Here is a 22,554-nt window from a genome sequence, read left to right as displayed (position 1 = left end):
GATAAATACACTTACCCTTGCATTCACAGCATGGCCCTATAGAGAAGGAACACAGGAGGCATCTCCATCCAGCACCAGCCATGCCAAGGTACACAAGCAATGAGGGACTAGACAGTCTTCTCAGCACAGGAACTCCAGAAGTTCCTCTCCCCCTTACATAATAAAAAGATCACTGTACTAGGCTGGGCCAAAAGTTCATCTTATTCTTCAGCAGTTTAGCAACAAGCCCCCTCTAGCTCAATCCACCTAGCACAACCTATAACTCATCTAAGCAGCCCCATACCTAAGGAGTTACTTCAAATCCCTTCAACAACATTTGGAAGCAAGCAATTCAATAGTCCTCCAACTCCAGTAAAACACTTTGCAGAGGTAGAGCCTCAGGGGAATTCCTGTTTGCAGAGGAAGACGAACACTCCCCAGAGGTTTCAGTTCATTAAAAGGAAAATGTGTTTTTAGATGCAGATCAGCACACACAGATAAGCAGGTACAACCTCGAGACAAAGCCATAATCCTGTCACTGGGTTCACAAAGGTACAAACATTTCTGAGCTTGCTGTTCAAGTGCCTTTAGTATCCTATCCTATCCTACTCCTGACAATCAGCAGCTTGTTATGAGCAGTGTTTTAGCAATCCTCATGGAGACACAGATTGATGGGTTTAACACAGAGCCGTGACAGATTCAGCAACAAAAGCTGAAGACTCAACGGCCTACAGCTTTTCACCTTGCCCTATCACTTGTTTCTTCCTTATCACCCATGTCAGATTGTTGAGGACATATCCACAGCTTTACACAACACACACCAGCTATTCCAGCAGTATTCACCACAGGTTGAAGTTTGCCACAGTTCCAGAGCAGATTTACTTCTTGCTCTGCCATCCCCGCTGCAGAATCAGTAACAGTTGGCAGCATAAACACCACACTGCTTGTAGTGCTACAGCTAAACATAAGGGCTGGAGAAGCAATGGCAGACACGGGTTAGACAGACAGAAAACATTCCACATATCCTAAAAACAATGTCTCAGTAGCAACGGTTACCAACGTAAGATTCAAAAGGGACAGAAGTAGGAAAGGAATTGTCAAATGGCACAAGGTGATAGCAAGCAAACTTTCTTCTATCGCACTGCCAGGACTTTTCCCATGATATGAGGAAGAAACTCAAACTCTTCCCAAATGATTGGCTCAAGCAGATAAAGAAGGACTCAGTGATAGAAGGAAGCTGAATAAGAAGACAGAGAAGTTTGCATCTTCAACCTTGCAGGCAGCAGTCAAAGGACACCAGGACGATGATGAGTCAGAACCCGCACTGTAATTCACAAATAATTTCTCTCAAAGAACAAATGTCGTTCAGCACCCCTTCTGCTTCCCTGTACAATGAAGTTCCTACCAGTTTCCATCGTTCTCATTTTAAACCAAGAAGCTAAGGTGAATTGGACCAGACAACCCTTGAGATTTTTCCAAAAACAGCTATTTTCCTGCTAGCAACCAGGGCCAAGAATTGAAAGCCCCTTAATACTATGTGTGTGTGATACCACTCTTCTTCTCAGGAGTAAAATTCAGACATTGGATAAAAGTTGATGATTCAGAGGATTCCATCAGCTCTTAACTCCCACTTTCTAAAGACCAAAATTTGGTAGGTGGTAAAATTTCTCTCTCACACCTTTAAATTCCTCATTATCAATCCATTCCCCTCAGACTTTGTTCCTGTATTCATTTTTCTTTTTTTTTTTTTTTGAGGAGAAGGGAAAGTTCAGACTGAACAGATCAAATTTCAGAGTTTAACAAAGATCTACAGAAAATTTTATATATTTAGAACAGATAAGGAAGCCAAATAAGCTTTCCAACTCCTTCCAAAGTGGCATTCATCCATAACATGCACACTGGAAAGATTTTAGACTTTTTCTGAGCACATGAAACAACAAGCAGGAGTATACAATGGAAAAGATCAAGATTCATGGTCTGTGATGAGATGTTCACTTTTCTTGATTAAAGGAAAAAAAAGATTTTTTTGCCTCAGCCTGTCCTGCCTGTCCTCTCAATACTCTATTGGCTCTTAAAACTCTCACAAGCAGCATCTCCCTCTCCACTTCAATGAAACATTTATTGTGATTTCTTGTTTTCTTGAGTCATTTGAAGTTAAACACTATAGAAGGCACGGGGATCCCTTCAAGCACAGTGAAACATATGAAGCTGATCTCCCTCTCAAACTGAGAGCAGCCATCTTTCCCAAATACAAGGGTCAAAAACGGCAATGGGACATAGGGATGAATCTCCACCTATCCAACACAACAAGAATTATAATGGGAATCCTAGCTCACAGATGCTTATATTAACCAGTAAAATAGCACACTCATTTCTCACAGTACAGCAATGAATATAAGTTGACTCACATGCAGGTCCTTTGGATTTTCTGAGCCAATCTAGGAGAGACAAAAGGAAAATTCAGGATTATTATTTAGCTATCATGGTTTAAACCAGCAGTTAGTTAAACATCACAAAGCTTTAATTCACCCTTCAACTACTATAACTGGTTAAAATTAAACAAGTTACATGGCTTCTTGAGATCCCTATTACTCTCTTCAAGGCAGTTACTTAAATAACACTGCATGGATCACTGTGGCAGCAGTGTGAATATTATTATTTGGATAGTCTAATTCTAGACCTGTCTGTATCTGCTTCCTAGCCACCTTTGTGGCCTGGCCATTATTCCACAGCTCCTCACCATGCTCTTCCATACCACTCTGCTCTTATTAAGCTCTCCAAAGGGACTGGAAAGAGGAATTGCACCTGAAAATGCTCCTCCTTCCCTCCATGGAGAACAGCACATTGCTTTGGGATGACCCTGTAATTTCTCAAAACCCACACTTACGTGAAGCATACAGGTTAGAATCAGGATCACCTATTCATGCATGACACCTCCCCACGTTTCTGTCTGGCCATCCAATGCTATAGTGTCCTTGTTTTCATGACCATTGAATTCACCCCTAGCTGCATTAATGCCTTCCTTTCAGTTGCATAATCAGAGACAAAGAAAACCTCTGCTTTGCACAGATTCCCAGAGAATAGGAACAAGTCTGAATCTGCTCAAAGACTGGAGTGCGCTCTAACAAGCTGTTCTAAGCAATGCAAACAAATACCAGCGGTATCCAAGAGCTTCTGTGCAGAATAACCTTGGCACTGAAAAGACCTTACAACAGCAAGCAGCAGATTGCCTGCATTTGCGTCAGAGACAGACAACACACAGGAATGAAGTTGTTTCACTTTATTCAAGCTCAGTTTATGACTTCCATGGCAATTCTAAAAATTTAAGAGCTAACTTTATAGCATTTCACAAGTGCAGTCAACAAAAATCAGGCTGTGTCTAAATCTAAATGGACTTAGATTCCCTGAGCTCGCATTACTGTTAATTTTTAAAGGTTAATGTTTAAACTCTCTCCTTTATGGGTATTGATATTTGCTTAATTCAGGATGTTTAGTACTTTTACCAACACATTTACTTGCATTTCCCGGGACCAGGTGATGCTATTATCAATAATGAAAGGCCCAACTTATGTTTTGATAGGTTTCTGACAGCGCTAGTTATGCATCCAAGAAAGATTACACCATTTGGAACATAAATCATAGGAAGCTTTCAGAGTATTTTAGAGACTATATGTTAAAATTTAATGAACAATTTAATTTGATCCACTGTCACTCTTCCAAAAATAGCCTGGCCAGACATTCATCTCACTGTGAATGAGATATAAACACAAGGCCTTTGAGAGCTTGGGGATAATATTAAGAGACAGAAACAGGAGGAAGATGGGGGGGAATTTAAAAAAAAAAAAAAAATCACAGCAACAAAGAAAGAATGAAGAAGCATTATCTGTAGAAATGCAGACAAAAAGGTTGTCATTGCTCCTCTCCAACACTTAAAAATTCCCCATCTCTATCTACTAAGTGTCCTGGCTGTTAGCTACATTCCAGATGAACCCTCAAAGAAAACAGAAGAGACAGAGGAAGAACTAAGTCTCAGTATTACTGAGGAGCTTTCCAAGTCTCCTTCCCTTGTCACTACATTATTTCCCCCAAATAATCTTGGAGAACTTGCCAGATAGGGAAAAAAGGTACAACAGTGATAAAGCTAAAAAATATTTTTGAACAACACAAGCTTCCACAAATCCTCTTCTGGCATAGCTGCACTGCTTGCCCATCACCAGATGCTGCATTTGTTTTGTGTTAAAACATGTGCAGCGGTTATTTTTATATTCGTGGATATCTTCCCGTGAAGAGGGAGCAGTTCCCCCAAATTCTGCAGTGTGCTTAGTGACTAAGCAACTTATCATATTCGTCTCATGGCACTCAAGGATATTAGGATAGAGTGCTTGAGACAAAGTGTTGAGGATTTTTCTTAAATATCCATGCATAAATAAAATCAATTCATTACCAGAGGACAGAGCAAATGCTTGCTGACTGACTGAAAATGAGTCTGCCCTCTGCGTTAAGCACATGGCAAAGAGAATACATTCCTGCCCAGATCATGAATATATCTCTACACTTCCTGGAACTCAAGCAAAATTACTGCAATACAATATACCTCATATGGTTTTATATATAGGAATCACAAGCTCTGCTTTCTCACTCAGAGCTGAGCCAGCTATTGTCTCCATGCTTGTCTGTCTTTTTATGAGAACATTCTTCAGCTTTTGTAGCAATTGTGAGCATGTCACATTGGCCCCACATTCAAGATAAGCATTACTGGCCAAGAGATTTAATACAGTATCTTGCTTCATGTTAACATCGCTTTGCTCTGCTTGTTCTGAATGACTTTGCTATGTAAAGTAATAAAGTGAGGATGGCGAGGTGGTTGGGGGACAAAGACAAGGGAAAGATGATTTTCCAAGCGCCTCAACAGTGCTCTTTGTTTCTCCATCTGGCTCTGCGCTCCTCAGCTGACTTGCTCATTAATGTTACTCATGGCTGGCGTGCTCTGCAGGTGCAGCTCCCCGGGCCCATGATGCATCGCTGAGCACCCCTGTCCCTCCCAGCAACTGGCAGTTGGGTTGCTACCTCCCAGTCTCAGAAAACCCGCATGTGGAAGCGCTCCTCAGCAAGCCCTTCCCCAGGATTTTTGACCTTGCATTTCTTGCTCTCTGCTATGATCCTGGCCCCCCTCCATTTTCTCACTTCCCCTACAGGAAGCAGTTCATGCCTAGCCACTATAATCCTATTTAGCTGATGATCTGCCTTCATCAGTTCACCACAGCTGGTCTCAGATTCTGAAGCAAAAAGAACACAGAAAGGGAAACACAATGAAGAACCAGTCTTGGGTCTTCTGACATGCTTAACTAGTGCTATTGTAATGTGACTGGATGCCTCAAAAATTATATTGAAGTATTGTGGCAGTATTGTGGCAGCTTTTCCCTATCCAGCAGCTGTGTGCAGCACAAGGCATTTGCACACTGATTACAGACTCAGCTGAAGGTGCTGCAGTGTGTAATGGGAGCTTCAGATGGGGAAGGTGCACTCCAGATCCAGGCTGGGAGGCACATCTGATAGGCCTACATCTGAAATGAGGCAGTGACACTATCACCAACAACAACAAGGCTAGAAAAAAAAAAACAAGGACAGACCAAATCCAAAAAGACCTTGTGCCTTTGCTACTCTCAGTAACTGTCTGTGCCAATTTGTCACTCTCAGATGTGCCACCCCCACTCCACATTGCCTACAAAACCAAAATCAGACCAGTAAGACATACAGGTCTGGGATACCTAATTGCAGCAGCCTCTCCCTTCCAATTCAAAGAGCCAGAAATACTAAAAGGAAATCAACAACTCGTCCAGCAGTTTTCAGCACCAGCAGGCTTTTCCGTACAGGATCACCTCAACTGTAAGTGCATCTGGCAGCTGACATTTATTCTGCTCTACCACCCAGAGGCCGGTTCAATCTTCACTGATGCTGAGGAGTGTTGGTCATGCAACCTTTTCAGGTGCCATGATATGTCAGATAAATAGGACCTTTTAAAGTTATGTCAAGAACTGAGGTTTCCTTTTAAAAAGCAAGCTATTGTTCCACATTGCAACAGCTGCAGAAGTCAAATCTATGTGTCTCTTTGCGATTAACCTCCTTCAAAGTTCTGTCCAAGAGCACACAAAGTTATTCCTTCCATCATGCCACCTATGACCAGGCATCTCTCTACAGACAAAGAATAGATCATGGCTGGTCCGAGGAAAAGAAGACACACTTCAGGGTACACTGGGTAAACAAGCACATACTTCATATCACGTACTACCTTCCGAGTATCTGGTATATTTTCTTCTTTCACTCATTTCTAAAACACAGATCCCTCATCTCTGATGATATATCATCCCATTCCAGTGCTATTTACACTATTCACAACACTTAGCCATCACAGAAACATCAAGAATTTAGAAAGGGGAGAGGGAAAACTGAAGTTGAAAAGAGGATCCAAATGAGGGATGTAGGTAGCAGGTGTTGAGGTGTCAGAAGACAACACACAAGGAAACATTGAACAGATTCATAAGCTGTGCAAAGAGCTGAAGACAGTCTCCGCTTCTATTACTTCACGTGAGCAGTTGCTACAGGGCACACAGATAACACCGTCTACATGAGAATTTCATTCAACCAAAATATGGCCCATGCTCTTGAGATGGTCCAAGTGCCCCCAGCTGCAGTGAAGCGATGAGAACAGAAGGGGAAAAAAGCCATGGGAATCAAAACTATAGGATAAAGGACAAGCACTTTACTAATATGCAAGACTTGTTCAGTTCAGACATCGTGCTCTGCTTAACAAGTAGTAATGGAATCTTTTCCTGTGAGTACTGAGAGGTGTGTACAAATGCATCAACCATCACTAGCTTTCCCATAACAATAAAATGCCAGCCTCATACACCTCCCTGTCCCTGAAGCATATACAAAGGTTTCACTTACCCGTGGCCTGGGCTTCCAAGATAAAGGTACCAAAGATAATTAGCAGACGAAACAACCCATGGTTAGTCAAGGCAAGAGACGATCCTGTGTTGCTCTTTGGTGCTACCATTCCATGGCACATCTTTTACCCACCAAAATTTCTTTTTAAAAAAAATCCGACGGATCTGGTTGATCAGGAGCACCTTAGTCAACAAAAAACAAAGACAATGCAAGAAACAGTTAAGTGTTGAGCCAAACACCTATAACCCTGGAGAGGGAAAGCAGAAATTTAGAAACAAAAAGCAACCTTTTACATGTTCTAGCACTTAGAAATCTTACCAAGTATTCACAGTTCACAAGGTAACATGAGCAGAAAAGGCAATCTTCTACACAGGAAATACTAAAAGGAGCTGCATTATAGATATGAGACCATAACTTTTCACTTACCCGCTAATGTTTCAGATGTGAAGACTGCCTACCCCACAATTAATTTTAGCTTTTCCTTTCAAGACAGCCCCAGAGGACATAGCATCTGGAGGATTTGTCTCAAAATATCTTCGAGAGAGCCAGTCTCCCACCACTTTTCAGAAGGTCTCCAAGACACAGCAGACTGTACTAGACAGCTAGGATAAATAAATCAAATCTTTCTTCAGCCACCTGGAGAGGCACAGCAAACCTGACAGCCAGCCAGCAGGCAAACACACACTTATGAGGAGGAATGTAAAACAACTGGCAAACCTCAGGTATAATGTTCTGACAGTATAGAGCACAGCAATTAAAATTGCAGGATATGACATTGCTCATACCTGAGGACTGAGGGATTCGCCAGTAGACTAGAAGACACTGTCATAGCAAAGCCAGACTCGTACACAAAGCATAGCTGGGAAATACAGAAAGCACAAAGCTGAAGCCTTATTTTTAATTAAGACCCAGTCGAACACGTATTCCACCAACCTATGGTTTTAACCTGCATAACCTCCAATGATAACTTTGGACCTGGATGAATAATAGTACCATGCATAAATCCAAAACTAATAAAATAAAGTTGAGACTAACAATCTGTGTGTACTGAAGGGAAGCACTGCTATAAAGACAACTCCGTAAATGATGGAGTAAAAAATCAACCAACCAAAAAACCCAACCAAACAAAAACTAAGTCAACCAACAAAATAAAAACAACCAAAAAAACCTCACTTGGAGACACGTTTCAACACTTTATCATGCTATTCCTTACACATCTAAAGCTCCCAGGTAAAAACAAATTTGCAGAAATTAATGGTTTTTTACACTGGACAACAGGAATAACTTAGTTTTGTGGGACACCCCATTCAGCCACAGCTTCTTCATATAAATGAATATTCATACTGAAGGGGGATTAGATTTTTTATTTGGCCAAGTTTCCCAAAGAAATTCAAAACTGCTGGATAACTCCAAACAGATTTGAGAAGTGCAGAGGTGGGTATTCTACAATTTTGTACCCTGTAAGAATGGATGGGACACGGGCATTGGCACTCCTGGCACTACTGGGGAAGGCAGTATGACTTTCAGATCCTTAAGTACTTCTGAGATGAAAGCAATAAACCAGCACTGACCAGAGAAACACATACTTAAACAGCCATAACTCACATTTCCAATTACTCAGGCAAAACAGTAGCTGCATTATGGGAGGGAATATGCAGACTTGCCATTAAACCTGGTAGTCATCCTAGCGAAAAGAGGGTTTTTTCTTAGTTCCATGTCACAACTATACTCATATTTACTTCACAAAAGGGTTATCTTTAAAATTTGGATCTTTCAAGTCAATTAGTCTCTATCAAAGAAGAATTCTTTGTCTGCGTACATCCCTCCTTGAAATGTCATTTCAAGACGATATTTAAAGTGTCATGTGGCAAGTCTGGAGCTACTACTACAATAAACTCTGTGTCTACCCCTTTTGTTTCTTGCTTCATTTGGAGGGTGAAGGAGAGAAGTGAATCTCTCCCACTCTGCCTGTAGCACAGCCTATAGATTTCTCACGTCTTCCACGGATAAGGAGCCAATGCTTTGTTCACCAAACTCCCACCATGCAGAATGGAATAACGATGCTTTCACTTACCTGCTGGAATTCCTTCAGCAACAATTAGACCATGGAATGAAGAAATACTCCATGGGAAGAAAGCTAAGCCAGTTAATCTGTACATCTGCCCCCTCCTCTCAAGTCAGATCTCTCGCATGGAATTTAAGTTCGTATTCAACTGGAAGAAGCCAGCATCTGGCCTATACTCCAGGCCAACAGATGGCTGCTTACTTCCAAGAGTCACTGCTCAACACAGAATTACAGCTATGACAAAGCAATGCACCATCTTCAACAAATGCTCTTCTGATTAGATCAAGACAGGTCTGTCCTCCCCATTCCAATATAACAAAGCCTCATTAATATAACAAACTCTGAAAGTCCTGCTAAGGTATCTTTTAAAGGTGGCCTTCCCTGCCCTTGGAACAGTGCGTGCCAGGTGACATATCAGTGGCCAGAAGGAGAGGTAGGGAAGAGGGCATGTAATTATCACAGAATTTGCTGAGCCACCTGAGGTGTCCTACCCTGTCCCAGAAGCGTTTTCCTCTCCCAAAGACTGCACCTGGAAGTCAGCAGTCCAGTTCTGGTCTCTGAACAGCAAACAAGTTAGAGATAACTAAAACAAGAATATCTTCTGAGAGAATCAATTATTGCTTATTCTCAATTCACTAACAGATTGCTCCAAAGCATAGCACTGCTCCTCTCCTTTCTTCTAAAATCAGCCATGGTTTCCACATCTCTTTTCAGCTACCAAATCACTCAAATCCCAGGTTATGAGGAATCCTCTCTGCCAAAAGCCTGGGGCTGCCCCACCAGAAATGCTGTAAATTGCTGCTGCTATGCCTATAGTAATATCCCACTAAGCTGATTTAGTTCAGTGTGGGATTTGAAGGAGACCCAAGGGTAGCTGGCCCATTTAGTGGACAACAGCATGGATAAACCCCTCAGAATTGTTATGAGACAAAGGGCACAGGTACCGCTTTTAAGGATCCTCCCTTAGGCTTCAGCCAAGTTATAGAACTTGTTCCCAGCTTTGACTGTTCCTTGGCAAAATTAGAAGATGAAAGAGATTCTGACTAGATAAGAAAGTATCCTTTTCTTCCCAGAGAAGAGCTGGTGGTTTGGAAGCTATTTAGACAGACATTCAATTCTCTGATAATTGACTGTTGTTTTAGCACATTCCTTATACCTGCAGCTCAGGAGGAAGCAGCTTTCATAACAACTCTTCAGGCCTCCACCGCCAGAAGTTAACTGGAGTGCACTGTAGAGCACACACATTGTCACAGACATACTCTTGGGGACAGAGCTTAATAATTCATGGGCTCATGTGAATCAAAGCAATTCCCTGTGTACACACAGCATTAAGGAATGGGCTGATTTCTGCAAGAAACAACGAGGCAGAAGCTGACAGTAAGTAGCACAAATATGCAGAGCAAGAACATTTCAGACCTATCTCACGTGCCGCAGCCTGCACTGAAGGGTTATTCGATGATTAAGTTTAAACAGAGATGTTTTCAAAGATAATACTTAGTATAGCCAGCAGTTCCCATAAATAGAGTAAGGAGGGGAGAAGAGATTCTTCTCTGTTAAAAGTACATTAGTCAATAAAGGTGGTGAGTTTTTTGCTTTGTTTTTAATGTGAACCTTGAAAACACCTACTAAATATGAATAAGACAATAAACCATCCTCTATATTCACACAGGCAATAGCCTGTGAGAGAGCAGGGGATGCTATGAATGAGGAAAAAAGTACCCATTGCTCCCAGGTTACAGCCATCCCCAGCTCATTCTTTCCTTCAAGTCTTGACATCAAGGAAATTTCACAGTGATGCTTCAGCATGAGTCCCCTCTTGATGCACTGCCAGCTCTGCTTCCACAACAAGCAGTAGTTTGCTTCTACATGAAGTCTCCAAAACAGGCATCAGCTTCCACTGAAGCCATGCAGGCCAGACTTCTTGCTTGCTCTTAAACCACGAGCAGCCCTTTCCAAAGATGACGCACTCATGTACGGCAGGAGCTTTCTCTAAGCTAAGCTGTTTGGAGACCTTTGCCATTTATCTTCCAGACCTTCAGAAGGTGCCAACTCAAATCCATTGATTTAAGATCCCTTCGTAAGCATGCATAAATTTTCACAGGACTATGACTTAATTTTCTTATTTTTCTTATTTTGTCAGAGCAGGACTCCTAGGTCCCCATGAAAAAGCACTCTTTGAAAGTCATATGCTCAGGACATGAAAGAGAACCAGAAACTGGTCAGTCTGAGGCTCTGTAGTGCTCAAGATTCCTGGCACAGCTATGTCCTGTGTCACTGTGGCTGGAAAACAGGCCTTCAACCTGAATTCTTCAAAGTTTATTTAGGGAAGTGTTCAGTATGTTTGGAATGCCACTGGCTTGCTTCTAAATACCATACTTGGAACTTACCAGAAGAAAATTAGTTATCCTCATGCACAGCAGAAACCTCTATTTTATCCACATAGTTTTTCCCCTCACAGAATTACATCAGGAATTGTTTGCTAACTCTTGAATGCACACAGCAAACATCTTAGCAGTGGCATGAGTGATGGGTGCGCACAGCACACCTTTTGAAAAAGCTAAGCATTGTTCTTGCCTCATGGTCCCGCTGAAAGTGGAATCTAATGTAAGCAATGTGGTTCAGAGGATTTAACCTTCACCCTTAGTTGCTGGTTTTGTTGTATCCTTATTTTGTTTGCTTTCAAAGAGCAGTCAAGCTTTAAAACAAAAAAGTCATCTTCTTGGCTGATAAATAAAAAATCCAAAAAAATCAACTCCAACTGGCAGTAGACGAAAGAAATCCCTAATTCTACTTACTTTCTGTAGTTAAATCAGTTTAATTGAAAGCTTTTAAAAAGAGAATTGAATTTTTAACATTTTTGGTTAGTGTCACAGTTCAGTTACACTGTTCAGTTAAACTAGGCAGAAAGATAAAAACCAAAGCCCTTTAAGTTACCTGCAAGCAGTTCAGAAAAATCTTAATAATCTGACTTTTCAGCACAGCCAACTCTCAATTATGCAGGAAAATTGGAAAACGTGAAAGAGGAAAAGAGGAAATAAGAAAAGCCAAATAACATGTAACACTCCCCACACCCTGTCCAGTAACCAAATGATGTGCTTAGTAGCTTTATTTCACACCTCCATATTTGAATTACAAAAAGGCAGATTTCTGCATAGCACAGTCACAGCATTAAGCAGAGGACTGAACTGCAAATATTCCCTGCTACAGAGAAGAATCACTAGGAAAGACTGAGCTGCTTATTCTGGACATTGGAATCAGCACACATTCTCCTGCAAACGACCTCATTGCAACATGAAGTGGAACCTGAATAGTTGAGTTTCCTTTCTCATTCCCCAACTGTGCCAAGGGTTTGGCCTATGACCTGCAAATTCAGCTGTTTCTTTCACATAAATGTCTCGCTTTAGCTTTTACCTCCTCTCTCTCATGAAGGTTTCTACAATGTTTATTAAAAAAAAAAAATAAATTAAAAAAACCCAAAACCAACAAACAAAAAACCAAACAGAAAAAAATGGCAAGAAATCCCAAACAAACAAAAACCCCCCAAAACTAAAACAACAATTGTTGGTGATGCTGAACATTAGAGTTTGCTCAGAAAGAAGCTTGGTGGACAGGCTAAAATATGAAATTCCATTTTAATCTCTGATAAATGGCAAGTACCTAACTCTCCACAGCCTCACCAAGGCATACTCAAGCTTTAAGCCAGGGAACCAGATTTTTCCCTACTGGATAACTAGTCCCTAACAACTGGGAAAGACACACCAACATTCCTACCTCAAGTGAATAAACCTGAGATCCACCAATTTGCATAGCTTATTACCCAGCTTTCTCTTCTCTATCCTTCCTATCACAGTCTAAAGTACCATTTGCACCCAGATCATGCTTTTGCACCTCTCCCTTGCTTGCCTCCTTATCTCACTGGATGCTCCTCAGAAACTCATCCTGAGGTTGGCCAAGCATATTTTTCCGTGGGCTAAAGGCAGGGAGCACTTCCTTCCTCCGTTTATTTCTCTTCCATGCTAGCAGTTGGGGCAAGACTTTGTATAGATATCTGAGCTTCTTCCCTGCTGCAGCCCAAAGAGAAATGGACAGCAGGCTCACTGGTATTCCTGAGCAGACCAAACAAGCTTCAACTCCAACTGTCACCTTAGAGGCAAGTAAGAATGAAGGAACAGACTTCTCAAGGCATGCAAGGAAGAGGTGCAAGGCTGCCAAGGGGAAGAGGGGTGGTATTCAGTACCTTTCTCTGTCCACTGCAGGATGGAAATGCTCAAGTCAGTTGTGGATTAAAAACTGACAAGCAGGGCTCATCACTCATACTTTTAGAAACAGAATCAGAGGCAAGTCTCAGTCTTTTAATGATCCTTCCCCATTTCCATGTACTGTGGTTGTCATGCCAGGTCTGACACCATCACAGAAGATACTTGAATTTTATGATTTAAAAAAAAGGGCAATTTTCTTTGTCTTGGTAAGCCCAAGAAAAAGCCCTAAATAGCATTAGCTCCCCAGATTTTAAGAAGTTTCCTTTAAATTCATGGATTTTCACTGGAAACTTATCTTCCTCTTCCCAAGTAAAACAGAAAAAGAGATCAAAATCCAACTGCCCTTCCAAATAAGGAAGGAGAAGCTAGTTATGGGCAGGCTGTGAACTTCCAAGAACCAGGAGGAAACAAAACAGAGCTGTAGAGGAGCAGCAGGGAAAGTTACACAGGTTAATGCACGCAACTTCAACACAGGGCAGATTTCTGTACTATTGCCTATAGAAGGAGGGTCATGTCACCAGTGAATGAAGAGAAAACAGTTATTAAAAAAACCTGCTGGATCTGCTTTAAAGGATTTTTATTTTAAACATACTGTCATTTATGCAATCTATGGAAGAAAGTAGAGACTGGGGTATTGTGGAGAATACATCTCACAGTCTTTCCAGTTTTGTTTTTGGGTGAGTTTTTGTTTGGGTTTTTTTAAACATCTTTATTTGGAAAAGTATTCCCTTTGGAAACTATTGTTTCAGCATTTTCCTCCTGCCACACTGCATCAGAAAAGCTAGGTTTCATACTTTCAGCTTTAATGAGTACAATAGCACATTTACAGAGGACCATATGCACAAAATGTTCCAGAATGCTTTCCAAAAATAATAAGTCCCGAAAAAGAAAACTCACAGTAAAGTGAAACTGCTTCAGGGAAGGAGAATAAGGAAAAGCCCTGCAAAGGCACAACCTCTTGAAACCACATCCAAGCTTGAAATGTTACTTCCAGTAACAGGGTTCACAAAGCAGCACTGGATTGGTAAGGTCACTTGTATATCTAGGGTGCTTTTCTCCTTTATGCAGCTGTGTTCATCTGGTTCAGAGTATGCCCCACAAGGCCCATGTACAGTAAAGGCTTATTTCATAATCCCTCACTACTAGAACACGCTTCTCCCCATCCTTACCATGTGTTGTGCTTTCATTTCAACTAACGTGGCTAAAAGCATCAGTCTGCTATACACGCAGCTGCAATATCACCAGGCAGCACAGCCATTTGAAGAGGACATCCATTTGGAAGTCGTCTTCCTATCAAATGCCAGTCTGACATTTAAATAAGCAACTATACTAGAAGATTGAGAAACCCTTACATTTATTCCTAAAAGCACAGGTGTGAGATACAACTCTAGTTTAAAATTATCACATTTCCCAGATACTAAAACATCTACTCACCCACTTTCAAGAAGTGATGACAAATGTGGTATAGTACTTGTTATTTGCATCCCAGCTTATATAGAAAGTTCTTCACAAGAGATATGTTGTAATATCAGAGCATTCCAGGCTAACAAATCCTTGATGTCTGAATGCCTGTCGGCACACAGGTCTTTTCAAAGATAAATCCATAACACAAAAAAACTCTGAAAGATAAGACTGTCTCTTAAGTCCTCTGAAAACTTCATCTTCCAACAACACAGATCATTGACCAAACTGAGAAAGTTAAAAAGCACAGTTTCAAATTCTGGTTCTGACTTTAAGATTGCATTTGGGATTCTAACACAGCATAGAATTAGTTCAATAGATCTCAATTAGAAAGGAATAAAAGGGTAGGCCTTCAAAAGGTCTCGGCATCATGGCTCAGTTTTGTATCTATTAGCTCACTATTTCCCTTTGTTTTTTAGTAGCTGCAAAGTTGTTAGATTTTATTTTTGCTTTTTCTACACACAGACCTGCAGTCTAGGGAGGCTGCAGAAGGTGTCCCAGGCAGGATCCCCAACTGGGCACTCTTATCAGCAGCAGGCACACCAACACTCAACCTGAGGATTTCTGACTCCAGGTAAGGCGACATAAATTACTCTCAAAAGTCAATACTCCAGGGCCAAGAGAAGAAGGAGTGGGGAAAAGGAGCCTGAACAGTTTGCTTTCTATTAAATCACTCTTGCAATTACCAGCTCAGAGAGAGAACATATCACTATGCAGAAGACCCTCACAGTCTTTTTTCCTCTAACTGGCTTCCCTCAACAGGCTGTGCCTAATTTGATTTTCTAACAAGGGATCAGTTACAATTATATTCTGATTTGAGCAGCACAAGCTAGAAGTATCAAGCCAGAGACACTCTAAGAAGGATGGTGGCTCATTATATGTCACAAGGAGACATACATACGCACCATGAGGAGGCCAAATGCTCCAAGCAGAATCCCCAGGATGGGTCCCTTTCTAACAGATTGGCAAACCATCTTCCCAAGACCTACAACCATCATTCAAAGACTGTGTGTTAAAGATTTATATTGTGTGCTAAACATTTCCATCATTAAATTGGGATGGGAGAGAAGGATGCCAGAAAGAAGCATAGAGAAGTAAGAGTTCACAGAATAAAATCTGTCATAAAACCTCTAAGTCGTATCTCAATAGAAGGTCAATTTGAAACTTCAGCTTCTGTCTACCCTGACTCAGTGACATTTAGACTTTACAAAGCATGGCTATTAGTGGAAAAAATATTTAAAAAATTAATCACTGTTAGCTGGAACCAGGGTAGCCCAGAGGTGGGACCCAGAATGCTTTGACTTGCAGCAGGAGGGGGAGCACAGTCAATCTTCTGCACCCACTCTGCAAGTGTCAGAGGGATTCCCACTCCTCTGCTCCCCAAGGAGGGGCCTCTGTCTAGCTGTCACTCAAACAATGTAAAGCAAAGTGTCCTGAGGCAAGCAAGGAGCAATGCCTGATAGTATCTGCTCGTCCAGCAGCTTTTGGCACCTTGTTTATATAGTAGCAATGGTTCCTCCGCCTTTACTGATCTACGCTCTAGTCTGCCTCTTGTACATCAGCATCTCCACTTTGCAGAGCCAGCTGGGGTTGAGGCCTGCCCCTCCACCACCCAAGCACTTACTACCTTGGCTACCTTGGCTGAAGGATGATTCCTTGTTCCTAGACAGCGCCATCCTGCTGCTCCCACACCCACTCCATAGCTAACCATCCCCTCCACAATGCTAATGCATCTTTCAGGAGCTTCTTGGGGAAACTGAATCCTTGCACCAGGACAGCTCTGGGGCCAGTGGAAGGAGCAGCTGGGGAAAAGTAACAAACCTGAGTTTTGCTGCCAAAGCCCTAAGTGTGCGAAACCCCCCTCTGACTCAAGCGAGCAGTCTAACATGCTGGACCCAAGAAGTTACACAGGCTTCTTGCTCCTAAAACTGGCTCCATTTTCAATCCACATTAAAGTGTGGAAGAAATAATGTACTATGCATAAAGATGCTCTAGATCTAAACCCTTCCCCTCAATCATGGCTCCAGTATTCTGGTTTCCATGCAGATTAAAAGCCAAAAAGCCGGGTGAGAGTGCTCCACCATAGCCAAAGGTAACACAGGCTTGCTTAGTTAGAGGAAGTCAAATGAAAACAAAGCTGAAAGAGGAGAAAAGGTTACACAAAGCAGAACAGCAAAAGTCAGCACATTGCTCTGGCAGTAAATCTTACAGTTTTGTGCAACAGTGAGAAAGACTACAAAGTGGTGCTGCACCAGGCAAGAATCACACACATGCCAATGCTAGGTCAGAAGGAAATATACCCAGAAGTCAGAGCATACAGGTTATTAACCTTCTACCTCACACTTTAGCTTTTTTGCTAGACCACCCAGGACTGCAGAAGCACAGCTAGGCTTTGTCCAATCTGCCTCAAAACTCTAGGGAAAACCCTTCCAAAGATCAGATTCCCCCCGATACTCACATGTGCAAAGATAAACCCTGGAAAAAGCCACAGGTAATGTCTCTTTACCACTGGGCCCAGAACTTAGAGGTAAAGCATCCTGTTAGCGACCTGGGCAGTTGCCTCCCTGCCTGTTGTCCCTCAGCCAAGCACACCACTCCCAGGTGCTGCCTTTCTCCTGGCTCTAGTCATAGTTCTCCACCCCTGAATGGGCCAGCTGCCAGGCAAGCAACCATGAAACACAAGCAAGAAGGGGAATAAAGTGTCTTCTCTGGATTTCTGCTTTTTTTTTTTTTTTTTTAACTTGTCCATACTTCTATGGGCATCTGTCTATTCAAATGTCAACAGGCTGGGCACATGATCACGAAGGATAGCACATATGCTTCCCCAGACACCTCTTCTCCATGTTCCTCTTACACACACAGAGCTGACAAGTGGAAGATTCTTTCCAATCCCTCTAAAAAGTGCATTTTAGAGCAGGCATATATAACTCTACTATCTGAGGGTAGGAAATAAGTATGTCAAGCCACTAGCAGCTAAGTGAACAGTATATCCACTTGGGAAACAGGTCACTCTGCTTCTCTTGGGGGTTTGATATGTCTCCAAGCACCCTGCATGAGTACATGTAAGCCATAAAACTATTTGTCAAGAAAAAACATTCTAACACAGAATTCCCAGTGACCTCTACTCAGTCTCATAGGAAAAGCACAGCAACTCCAGTTTCAACTGCCTTTAAAGGAAGACTGATTCTATTATTATTTTTTTCCAGAAATCTCGCAAATAAGTTTGAAGGTCCTGCGACAGCCAGTAATCCTCAAGCAATTTCCTGTCTCTGAAAACAAGGTTCCCTCAGACTGAATTGATTAAATAAAGGTTATTAAAATTAGTGTAAAGCAAGCTAGTTTAAAAGTCACCCTCTTCATGTTTTCACCTGTAACACAGTGCTCCAAGCAGCAGCACAGAGATCAGCTACAAGAGCTTAGAGGTTAAGGAAATTAATATGCAAGACCCATCAAACAGCAAGATGATTTAAAACTACTTTCAACAGCAGAGGATTTTCATGTTTGTTTAATCTATTTTCAAGACTGTTTCTCAAAGGAAATGCACTTTTTTTACTCTACTCTTAAGATTAGATTTGTTTTCTCCATTTTATCAATCTGACATGCAATTTAGTCGTTCAAGAGTCAGCAGTGGTTCTCACCAAAGCTGTTTTCCATTCACCTCTGCAGTTTAAGATTTTGCTGCAAAACAACTGGGTAAATCCACTTGCACTATCTTTCAGTGTTACCAATTTCCTTTTCCTCTACAGCCAAACATTTTAAATAAAAACCATACAGAGATAAGTTAGTTTCTACAAATGCTAAATGTATATGGAGGAACACAAACAGCCAGATGTCAGAATGAGAAACTTGCGCAACAATTCCCTGTCATCTCTTGAACAGACAAGAGGAAGTAACAGGAAAATAACGACACTGGTGTAACTGCTTAAAAGACATAGAGCAACCATTTAAATTAAGGCATGCTTTACAAATAAAAACCCCTGTATATTGCAGAAAGGTCTAAACATAAACATCAGACTAGCAACTATCTTATATGCACACATTAACCGAGCTTCTCATTCTTATTCATAAGAAAAAAAACCACATTATGCAGAGTTTTCAGAAAAGGTCCCTGCATAGAAACTGACAAGGAATTTTTTCTAATAATTTCACTAAATGCAGGGAAACAACTGTTAAAAAAAAAAAAAAACAACAACAAAACACCAGATATAATCTCTAGCTCCACCCATAAACTTCAGGGAAAGATTGTATTGTGAGTGTCACATACACTGGCTGTAATCAGAGGAGTTGGTGGTCTGTCACTTACAGCTATCCAGACTTTTATCAGCATCTTTTAAAAAGCCACTTACAAGCTTCACTTTGTGAAAAACATACCCTCTGCCTGCTTTTATACACATTCTAACTCACCTAAGACTGCTTTTCTGGGTAAGTTGAACATGACATTTAACAGATGTAAGCAGCAGTTGGCTCTGGACAACAAACTATTGCCTCCCTTTGCACTTCAGGATCTGCACTCCTCCTGAAGCAAGAGTCACTCTTTCACACGCAGAAAGTGGGGAGAGGACAAAGAGAAGCCTGCATTGTGGAACATCACTAGTTCCATTTAGGCTCCACAGGACTTTTCAGGGCACATTTTGAGGAAACCACCCTCCTTACAGCATACTGTAGAGCACAATAGCTATCAGAAGCCCTTTCTCCAACACTCATATCCCCCTTCCCTGGCCTCTAGCAAGTGTCACAGCCTCCACCTCCTTTTCCAGCCTCCCCACCACCTCTGAGTTCCACTCCTCAGAAGTGCTTGAGTACAGCTGCTGGAAATCACTGCAAAGGCTGCTTCACACCACCCTTGCAAATGGAAAGAAATTCCAGTGAAATGCTCTCAAGAGAACTTACAGGTACACCCTCAACACCACCATCATCAGGGGGACACTTCCTTGCAAACACTGCAAGTACTTCCACCTGCAAGGAGAAACAGAGCAGGTGGTGGTCTGAAGCATCAACAGTTCCACGATGCCCAACTCGAAATTTTTGCTTGCTTTCTTTTCTAGGGAAATAATTTTGACTTCCTAACTGCAAGAAGGACTCCTGATTTGATGGGCATGAAGAAATGCAGAAAGAGGAGAGAACCAGCCTTGCGAGGGCTGTATCATTTCAGCGCACAATAACACTCAATCCCCACTGCACATTCCTGAGAGCAGCTATAGAGCTCAACTACAAACCAATTATCAAGAAATGACAACACACAGAGGAATTCCAATTCACTTTTACTACAAGTGTTCACCCAGGCCTACATACAAAATGCAAAAGGTTTGAGACTGGTGAATTAAGATCAATCATAGTTAAGTGAAAGACACTGCAACAAAAGAAAGATGCACAACCTACAATGAGACTCACTTTGCAGAAGTCTAAAAAAAAAGTTGAGACTGGAACAGGGGACATGCTACATTACTGCCTTAATTTCATCAATATTGGGAGGGTCATGGAATTAGCTACAGTTAAGGGTTGAAACTATTTTTTAGATATTAAGAAGACTATCCCAAGGTCTGCAAACACCTTCATTTCAAGACATAAAAAGGAATCCTTTGCTTCTTCAGCCAATAAATTATTAAACCCCCATTTCCTAGATAGAATTTTTTTCCTCCACTTTTGTAAGTTAAGAAAATGTATGAGGGGGAAAAGGGTATCAGGAATGAACAAGTTTTGAAGAACTTCAGAGAAGTTATTAACATAATCAACACTTCTTTTTAAAACCACACCTGAACTGTAGGCGGCTTTGTATAGGTGACTTGCATAAGAAATCATTTATCAACAATCAAACTAGAGCTTTTGAAGCCTTCTGGAAGGGTGTCGGCTTACCATCAACTGGATAATCCAATTATTTTGGCTTGAGAAATGTCAGGCCTATCCCCAGCAATGTTTGTCTTAGTCTGTTCACCTACAAGTAGCCAGTAGACTTTAGGCAAGCCAAACCTGCTATTTCACTAGAATCAAGCTGGAGAAGACTAGTCTTTAAATAGCATAAACGTGGGCAATAAAGGCTGCAGCTACCACAGGTCTATCTGGTCTGTCTTCCTACAGTTGAATACTGATACATTTTCTGAAATAAATGACAGCCACATGCTTTCTTACAGCAGGCTCTCATTGCCTTACATGGAAAACAATTCTTGTCAGACACAGCAAAGGTTAGATCAGATTTTAGTTGTGGGATCTTTTCATGCTGTGCAATAAAAAGTCCACTGATCTCATGCTGCTTCCTCCTCCGCTGAATTTTTCTTTCTCATCCCCCTCACTCAACGAAAGCCTCTTGGCTGAAACGTCATTTCCCATCCCTTCTCTTTAGCACAGGCTTTTTACATCCTTTTTCATATATAACAGCTACTTGTTGTGACTCATTACAGAAGTCACGCAAGGGAAGAGATGCAGACAGGAAACCTGGGGCACATGCCAAACTCTTGCTTCAGACAGGTATGTGACCAGGAAAAAAAAAAAAAAAAAGCCCTTCACAAGCATTAATTGCCTCCTTAGCACTAGCAAGGCAAAGAGAGGCAGAAATCGAAGCCTACAAATCAAACCATGCTGTGCTAGGTGCCGTATAAACACAGAGCAAAACAAGATCACTGCTACAGGGATATCAGGAGCTACCACAGTGTGGAGAGAAAACACCTCTTTAATCTGAACCACCATTGGTTCTCAGGGATCTTTCTCTCAGGGCAGGTTCTTGCCACATCACACCCAGAGAAATCCAGAGCTCTTTGGTCTACTGCAAACATGCAATAAAATCTGTACCACGCCTGTTCTTAATGCTTTCTTTGTTCATTACAGTAGATTCATAAGATTGAAAAGGAAATTAAAAGGTCACTCAGATACATGAGCTGTCCCAAACATGCCAATAATTTAGCTCAGTAGCAAGAATCAAAGGGCAAAACTGCTTGGAAACATGCTTCCCTCAAATTCTTATCAGTAAATATTTAACCCCTTTTTTATTTTTGTAGCTACAGTCCCTGACATGAGCTTGATACTTACTGATTTATAAAACTAGATTTATGAAAGGAGTAAAGACTAACACTGGAGAGCAAGTACACTCTCCAGCTTCCAGCTCTTTCCCTTTGTTTTCAAGTCTTAACACTGCCTCACCTCTGCATTCATTTCTCTTTCATTCCTTCTTAAGGTTACTACCACGCCTCCTTACCCTCTTTGCACATTCTAATTCACGCTTCACACGCAAGACCGAGCCTTCCCTCTCCCACAGTTCCTTGTGCTATTTCCTCAGCTGAACTCATTAACAATGTCTCCAGGACTTCCCACGACTGAAGAAAAAAAAAAATCACCCCTAGGCAAATAGGAATGAGTTTGGAAGGTTTTGAGGGCAGTTACTTTGTGCATTTTGTAAAGGTCCAGTGCGGCTGCGGCGGCAGCAGCAGCAACCTCATGCTACTTGTACGGGCACACCACCCCCTCAGCAAGAGCTGAGCAGTATTCTTACTTTTTGGAGCTCAGTGCAGTGATGAAACACATTCTGGTGTTGGAGGCCATGTTCCTTTGTGCAAGGGGTTATCACCACCCTACAGATACCTGCAAAAGGCTTCCCTAAACAACCACAATTGGGAACACAGGAATCTCCTGCTCCAGGAAAAAGAGCGAACAGTCTCTTCTCCCATGCCAGACGTACTTTTAGAAAGTGTGCAGGTTTTGTGGTAGGGAGACTGGTTTTGGGGGGAAGGGATGGGAGTGGGGTGTGGAGGCTTTTTTTTATTTTATAATTTTTTTAACTGCTCCCAGTTTAGTCATGCCTCCTTAAGAGAGAGAACCTATACACAAGCATACACCCCCTCCTTGGCTGAGATC

At 41.7% G+C, this 22,554-nt stretch overlaps 1 protein-coding gene across 3 annotated transcripts in view; it reads right to left on the bottom strand.

The window, feature by feature from the left end:
* SUSD6 (sushi domain containing 6) overlaps positions 1 to 22,554 on the bottom strand; it is a 100,346-nt gene that overhangs the window by 44,068 nt on the left and 33,724 nt on the right. For all 3 annotated transcript variants that reach the window (XM_027716936.2, XM_027716935.2, XM_027716934.2), the window contains 2 exons: positions 6,928 to 7,109; positions 2,388 to 2,417 (listed from right to left, as the gene is read on the bottom strand). In XM_027716936.2, coding sequence (XP_027572737.1) covers positions 2,388 to 2,417; positions 6,928 to 7,048 — 151 coding nt within the window. In that variant the 5' untranslated portion in view covers positions 7,049 to 7,109. The remainder of the gene's footprint in view (positions 1 to 2,387; positions 2,418 to 6,927; positions 7,110 to 22,554) is intronic.

The sequence above is a fragment of the Pipra filicauda genome, unplaced genomic scaffold (assembly GCF_003945595.2).
Source record: "Pipra filicauda isolate LSUMZ 115617 unplaced genomic scaffold, ASM394559v2 scaffold6_size6359152_pilon, whole genome shotgun sequence".
Taxonomy (NCBI): Eukaryota; Metazoa; Chordata; class Aves; order Passeriformes; family Pipridae; genus Pipra; species Pipra filicauda.
Note: the sequence above shows the minus strand (reverse complement) of the source record. Positions and strands in the feature narration are given on the sequence as shown.